The 7253-nt window shown below is 65.8% G+C and overlaps 1 protein-coding gene and 1 pseudogene across 1 annotated transcript in view; both read left to right on the forward strand.

Annotated features, from left to right (window-relative positions):
* Positions 1-4695, forward strand: part of Plod3 (procollagen-lysine,2-oxoglutarate 5-dioxygenase 3) — an 8947-nt gene extending 4252 nt beyond the window's left edge. The window contains exons 12-19 of the mRNA XM_055605470.1: positions 92-217; positions 351-492; positions 576-689; positions 769-837; positions 1832-1936; positions 2238-2384; positions 3129-3254; positions 4275-4695. Coding sequence (XP_055461445.1) covers positions 92-217; positions 351-492; positions 576-689; positions 769-837; positions 1832-1936; positions 2238-2384; positions 3129-3254; positions 4275-4430 — 985 coding nt within the window. The 3' untranslated portion in view covers positions 4431-4695. The remainder of the gene's footprint in view (positions 1-91; positions 218-350; positions 493-575; positions 690-768; positions 838-1831; positions 1937-2237; positions 2385-3128; positions 3255-4274) is intronic.
* A 1700-nt stretch (positions 4696-6395) lies between these two features.
* Positions 6396-7153, forward strand: LOC129675473 (2-acylglycerol O-acyltransferase 2-like; annotated as a pseudogene).
* The last annotated feature ends 100 nt before the right edge of the window (positions 7154-7253 follow it).

The raw sequence follows: 7253 nt of genomic DNA on the forward strand, positions 1-7253 counted from the left end.
GTGGCCTCTCCCCCTCCGAGGAGCCCACGCCACCCGGCTCCTGGCTCCCCGTGGCCGCTCCCCCCCCCCATCATCCCCTGACCTCCCACAGGAAGGTCATCGCGCCCATGCTTTCCCGTCACGGCAAGCTGTGGTCCAACTTCTGGGGTGCCCTGAGCCCAGACGAGTACTACGCCCGCTCCGAGGACTACGTGGAGCTGGTGCAGCGGAAGCGAGTGTGAGTCCCCCGTGTGCGCCGCGGGCGCCGGGCCCCGCCTCTTGGGAGGGCCGGAGCGGGAGGTTGGGCGGCTCAGGCCCGGGGACCCCGGGATGGGCCTCTGCGCTGAAGCGGGGTACCGGGGCGCCCGCAGGGGCCTGTGGAACGTGCCCTACATAGCCCAGGCCTACCTGATCCGCGGGGACACCCTGAGGACGGAGCTGGCGCACAGGGACGTCTTCTCCGGCGGCGACGCCGACCCCGACATGGCTTTCTGCAAGAGCCTCCGCGACAGGGCGAGTGCGGTGGCGGGCGCGGGGCCTGGGCGCTGTGCCAGCCCTGCTGCCCTCCGCTCATGCCGCCCTCCGTCCCACTCCAGGGCGTCTTCCTGCACCTCAGCAACCAGCAGGAGTTCGGCCGGCTGCTCGCCACGGCCCGCTACGACACGGAGCGCCTGCACCCCGACCTCTGGCAGATCTTCGACAACCCTGTGGTACGAGGCCTGCTCCCCCGCCCGCGCATGCGCACGCCAGGAGGGTGAAGCAGGCTCGGCTCAGTGCCCTCCCCCGCAGGACTGGCAAGAGCAGTACATTCACGAGAACTACAGCCGCGCGCTGGCCGGGGCCGGGCTGGTGGAGCAGGTGAGCCCCCGGGTGAGGTGCCCACCGCCGGAGTCCCTGAGCTCCGGGGCCTGAGGGTGTGCTCTGCAGGCAAGGGGAGGCCAAGAGCCACACGGGCCTGTTGACCCTAAGCTCTGGACGCTGATGCAGAAGGGCGGGGAGGTTCGGGCTAGCCTGGCCTACTTAGCGAGTGCCAGACCCGCCACTGTCAGATGGAGGACCAAGTGTCAGAAAAACAGATGTGGGCGGAGGCCCAGCGGCCCAGCACGAACACGAACACGAACACGAACAGGAACACACGGGGACCCAGAGCAACGCTGGGTGCGTAGGGGCCGTCCTCCCAGACCTGAGAAGGCGGGCGCGCGACCCCAGGCCGGTGGCTGTGTCAGGAAGCTCTGGGTTCCGTTGGTAGGGCCCGCCTCACGGAGGAGGCGAGAGCAGCCAGCCTCAGCTCTGCACACGCGCGCAGCACACCCCACGCGCATGTGGAAACAGGCGTGCCGCAGGCCTGGACCCCAGAATTCACACGGTGGAGGCAGGAAGATGTGAGGCTCAGGAGTTGAAGGCCAGCCTCAGACACAGCAAGCTCAAGGCTGCCCTGCGTTATGTACTAGCCTGGTCTAAATGGAGATGAGTGGCTGGGACGGGGCTCAGGCAGTGTCGCCCAGCATTCCCAGAGCCCTGGGTTCCAGCCCAGCACGGCATAAACTCAACATGGCTTCACACGCCTGTGATCTCAGTAGAAGCAGGAGGATCAGGAGTTCAAGGCCAGCCTCGGCTACACAGTGAGTCTGAGGACAGCCTGGGCCACAGGAGGCCCTGTCTCAGAAGAAAAGGGCAGAGCAGGACCCTTGTCTGGATAGCGGGGCTGGCACTCGGTGCCGCCTCCCCCTCCGCTCAGGCCTACCCTCCCCGCAGCTGCCTGAGAGCGCCATGGCAGGCCCCGGCCACGCCTCCTCGCCCTTGACCTGGTCACCTTCCCCAGCCTCACTGTCCTGTCCTGTCCTGTCCATAGCCATGCCCAGACGTGTACTGGTTCCCGCTGCTGACAGAGCAGATGTGTGACGAGCTGGTGGAGGAGATGGAGCACTACGGCCAGTGGTCGGGAGGACGGCATGAGGTGAGGGGAGGGGGGATGAGGAGGACGGAGGGGAGGACGGGACAGAGTAGAACAGAGGGGAGGAAGGAGGGAAGTTCAGAGGAGACAGAGGGGGGGCAGAGAGGACGGGAGGACGGGTCTGGCGTGGAGGGGGTCGGGTGGGCGTTCGGTCGGGTGGGCGTTCGGTCGGGTGGCTGCTGTGGCAGAGCGTGTGTCAGGAGCGATTTGAAGGAAGGGTCGGCACGGCTCATGGTCGGTGCACAGTCCGTCATGGTGGGCGTCCCCGAGGGGCCCGCGGGCTGAGCGGCTGCGCTGCCCGCAGGACTCGCGGTTGGCGGGGGGCTACGAGAACGTCCCCACCGTGGACATCCACCTGAAGCAGGTGGGCTTCGAGGACCAGTGGCTGCAGCTGCTGCGGACCTACGTGGGGCCCATGACCGAGCACCTGTTCCCCGGCTACCACACCAAGGTGGGCCACCGCGCCGGCTCCCCTACCCCGTCCCGGAAGGCTCCGAGAGCCCCCGCCCTCGCCCCCGCCCCGGCAGCAGCGCCGTGTGGACCAGGGCCCGGGGGGATGGGTTTGGGCGGAAGTAAGTCCCCTGCTTTATGCGAGGGTTTTAGAGGCGGGGCGCGCTCAGGCCTGTGACCACAGAACCAGGCCGGAGGCGGGGCCGCTAGCACGCCAGCCTCGGCTGCACAAAGCCCAGCTTCCGTGCCCGGCACCGCGGAGCCGCGGCTAGCCCAGCCCAGGCCGGAGCCCGGGTCAGGAGGCAGAGGCAGGTGATCAGACGATCAGGCCCTCAGGAGCTCCGTAGCGAGCTGAGGCCAGCCGGGGCACGTGACACCTTGGCTCCGGACCTGGGGAGAAAGGGGCCCGGGAGATGGCCGTGCAGGGACGCTTGTGTCCCAGGGTGACCTGAGTTCAAGTCAGCGCCCGTGCGAAAGCTGGACCTGGCCTTCCACATCCGTAACCCAGTGCCGAGGAAGCGGGGTCGGGGAGGACGAGTACACAGACCCAGGGTGGCGGCACACGTGTGATCCAGAGAGGCAGAGGCGGCAGATCTGAGTTCGAGGCCAGCGTGCTCTACACGGCGGGCTACAGGCCAGGCGGGGTTGCCCGCGTAGACCCTGTCTCAAAATACAGCGGAAGGAGTTAAGGAGGCGCCGCCCTGCCGTTCCCTGCCCCCATCTCGTCCACCCCGTGTCCCCACAGACGCGGGCAGTGATGAACTTCGTGGTCCGCTACCGGCCGGAGGAGCAGCCCTCTCTGCGGCCGCACCACGACTCGTCCACCTTCACCCTCAACGTCGCCCTCAACCGCAAGGGGGCGGACTACGAGGTGGGTGTGCGGGCTCTGGGGCTGTGCTGGGCCCCTGCGGGCTCGGTACCCGGCCCCGGCTGCTGCTCGGGTCTCGGTGTTCTGTGGTGTCCTGGCCCCGCTGCTGTGACAAGAAGCAGCTTAGGGAGGCAGTGGGGCCGCCGGGCCTAACTGCCCCCCACGGGGCAGGAGCTGGGGGAGGGGCTGGGGAGCTGGGGCAGGCGGGAGCAGAGCCGAGGCAGAGGCCTGGGACATGCTTGCTGCTTGAGCGCATGGCTTGCTCAGCTGCTGCTTCTCCCCTTTTCATTTCTTTATTTTTATTTTGTGTACATTGGTGCTCACCTGCCCACGTGTCTGTGTGAGGGAGTCAGATCCCCTGGGACTGTTACAGACAGCTGTGAGCTGCCTCGTGGGTACTGGGAACTGAACCCTGGTCCTCTGGAAGAGCAGCCACCACTGAGCCACCTCTCCAGCCCCCGTGACTGCTTTCTTACACACCCCAGGACCATGTGCCCAGGGGATGAGGCCACCCACAGTGGGCTGGGCCCCACATCAGTCCAGAGAGTGTCCACAGGCCAGTGTGATGGACAGGTGCATTCCCTCAGTCCAGGGCTTTTCCCTCGTGAGCCCAGCTTTGTCAAGTTGATGAAGGCCAGCCAGCTGCACCCCTCCCTCCTGTCCCCTGTCTGCGCTGCTCTTTTCTTGCGGCCATAAACTCCCTGACAGTGTAGAGAAGGACACGCTGTTCGGCTCACAGTCTCAGGGTGCACAGTCGTGGCGGGCGTGATGGAGGGAGCTTGAGCTGCTGCCGGTTAAGGAAGCAGAGAGGTGCGTGCCACCTTGCCTGGCTCTTGGTGTCAGGCCTGGACGGTGCTCCCTCATGCGGCTGTGCTCCCCGGGCCGTCCCGGAAACTCCCTCCCTCCGTCCGTCAGGTGTGCAGTCCAGATCAACCGCGCGGCTCTGCCCAGGCGGAGTGGCTTCTGCGGCCTCCCTGCGCCCTCCCTCCCGTCTGCTGACCTTTTCACCTTGTCCCTCCCCAGGGAGGCGGCTGCCGCTTCCTGCGCTACGACTGCAGAATCTCATCCCCGAGGAAGGGCTGGGCCCTGCTGCACCCCGGCCGCCTCACGCACTACCACGAGGGGCTGCCCACCACCCGCGGCACCCGCTACATCCTGGTGTCCTTCGTGGACCCCTGACCCTGGCCGGCCAGACCGCCACTGTGCCTAGCGGGCAGCCGCTCGCCGTTCTGAGAAGGGCTCTGCCTGCGCGCCGGGTGTGCCCGCGCGCCGGGCCCGCAAGCGCTGGCCCCCGCAGCCAGCAGCCAGCAGCCAGCAGCCGTCCCAGGAGCCCACGGAGCCCACGGACTCGGGGAGTGCACTCGCTCCCGGCCTGATAAGTTATTGAGCCTCACTGCCTCACTGTCAATAAAAGGGTGTTTGTACCCGCTGGGTCCACAGAGCACACGGAGACGGGCTCGGGAGGCCGCGCTGGGGACGTGCGGTTGTGTGCCCCGTGACAGGCCAAGTCCTGCATGGTGGCCCGTCGTGTGCCAGCCGAGCCACACACACTCCTGTGTTCTCTGTATGCAGAGCCGAGAACCTGGAGCCGGATGCCGGCTGGCTGAGTTGAGAGCCACCTGGTTTGGGCCTTAGCAAGGACCGAGACTCTTAACCTCAACTTTACACACTTGTTTGTGTGTGTGTAACTCTGGGAATAGGTTCTCTTCTGCCGTATGTGCTGGCTAGTTTATGCCAATTTGACAGAAGCTAGAGTAGCCTGAAAGGAAGACACCTTAGGGGAGAGACTGCCCCGTGAGATCCAGCTGTAGGGCATTTTCTTAATTAGTGATTGGCGGGGGAGGCCCAGCCCATTCTTGGGGTGCCATCCCTGGGCGGGTGCTCCTGGGTTCTATAAGCAGCTGAGGGCTGGAGAGGCCACTCAGAGGTTAAGAGCACTGACTGCTCTTCCAAAGGTCCTGAGTTCAATTCCCAGCACCCACATGGTGGCTCACAACCATCTATAGTGAGATCTGGTGCCCTCTTCTGGCCTGCAGGCACACACAGACAACATTGTATACATAATAAATAACTAAAAAAAGAAAGCAGCTGAACAGGCCGAGGGAAGCAAGCGAGCCAGCAGCACCCTCCGGGCCCTCTGCTGCTGCTCCAGGCTCCCGCCCTGCCTGGGTTCTGTCAGTGATGAACCGAGCACTGGAATTACCAGCCTGACGCACCACACACTTGGCTCGGGCGTTAAAGATGGAAGCCAGGAAAGGTAGCCTGTAACCCCAACATCCAGGAGCCAGGGAAGAGGACATGAGCTCAGGAGCAGCCTGGGCCACACAGTGAGTGTCTCAGCACAAATGCCCTGGGCTGCGGAGCTGCTCAGCCGTCCTGCGTCCCGCCTGTGAGCCCTGAAAGAAGACAAACTAGGGTGAGAGAGGAAAGGCCCGAGCGTGGAGGGAAAGCGCTGACGGGCCCGGCCGTGAGAGGAGCAGAGCAGAGGGAGGATGAGAGGAAGTGTGGCACAGCTGAAGTCGCCGGGTCACCAGGAAAACGGGCAGCTCCGGGGAGGGGCGCCCTGGCCAGAGAAGTGGGGGCAGGAGGGACGCCAGCACTCTGCCACGTGGGAGCCCGGAGGCCAGCAGGCGCCACAGGCAGCCATTTAGCCTTTCTGCCGTCAGTGGCCCTTTCGGTAGTGGGGAAGCAGCTTGGCAAATTTTGGAGAAATTCTGGCTTTCGCCTAACTGCCAGAATTTGGAGAAATGAATTTTCCTGTAGAGCTGACGTCCAGGCTTCAGGAAAACATACCTGGCACGGTAGTGTGTAGAGAAATGTCAATTCAAAACACGGCTGCTCTGGCAAGATCACATCCAAAGACGACCTAGGTCTGTGTGATCCAGGAGACAGGCAAGAGATCGGAGCTCAAGGCCAGCCTGGTACAGAGCAAGTTTCACGTAGAGAAAAGATTAGCGTGGTGCTCAGAAAGAACAAGAAAGGGTGAGCTCAGTCAGCAGGGAGTCTCAGAGGCTGAACACGGTCTAGGCCTGGGTTAGACTGTCCGGAGGCCAGAAGCTTCCAGGACTGGGCCCAGGTCAACACAAGGAGGCAGAGAGCCTCTTGAGAGAAAGCAGGAGAATAAGGTTCTTTTTACAGCCAGTCATGGTGGTGCAGGCCTGCGGTCCCACCACTTGTGGGGCAGAGGCAGGTGGGTCTCTCTGAGTTCAAGCCCAGCCTTGAACTCAGGGCTGGGGCGCGGCGGGCGCGGGCTGGGGGGCGTGGCTGGGGGGCGTGGCGCGGTGTGGGCGGGGCTGGGGGCGGGGCGCGGCGGGCGCGGCGTGGGCGTGACAGAGCGGGATGGGGAGGGGCGTGGCAGGGCGTGGCAGGGAGCGGGCGGGCGCGGCGCGGTGTGGGCGGGGCTGGGCTGGGGCGTGTCTGGGGGCGTGGCGCGGTGTGGGCGTGGCTGGGGGCGGGCAGGGCGGCGCGGGCGGGAAGGCCGCGCTCTCCCTCTCCCCAGCTGGTGTAGACGGCCGAGCTGGACCCGACCGGGAACTACGTCTTCGGTTTCCACCCCCACGGGCTGCTGGCCGTCGGGGCCCTCCGCAACTTCTGCACGGAGGCCCCGGGCTTCTCCCGCCCCTTCCCGGGCCTCCGGCCGCCCCTGCTGACGCTGCCCTGCTGGTTCAGGGCCCCGCTCTTCCGGGTCTACATCCTGGCGAGCGGTAGGCGGGGGGCGGGCGCCCGCTCGCCCGCTCCGCGCAGGCTTGGTCTCCGCGGACAGGGCCCGAGGGCGGCCGGTGGCCGTGGTGACTGTGGGGCCCTGGAGGTCCTGGGGGCCCAGCCTGGGGCCTCCACCTTGCGGCTCCGGAACCAGAAAGGGTTCATTAAGCTGTCACTGCAACACGGGTGAGGAGCGTGGCCGCGGGGGTGTGTGCCCGGCGGGGTGTGCCCGGTGCAGGGGTGTGTGCCCACGGCGGGGTGTGCCCATGGTGGGGTGTGTGCCCGGCGGGGTGTGCCCAT

Source organism: Psammomys obesus, unplaced genomic scaffold (assembly GCF_907164565.1).
Source record: "Psammomys obesus unplaced genomic scaffold, mPsaObe1.curated_primary_1811, whole genome shotgun sequence".
NCBI classification, from domain to species: Eukaryota; Metazoa; Chordata; class Mammalia; order Rodentia; family Muridae; genus Psammomys; species Psammomys obesus.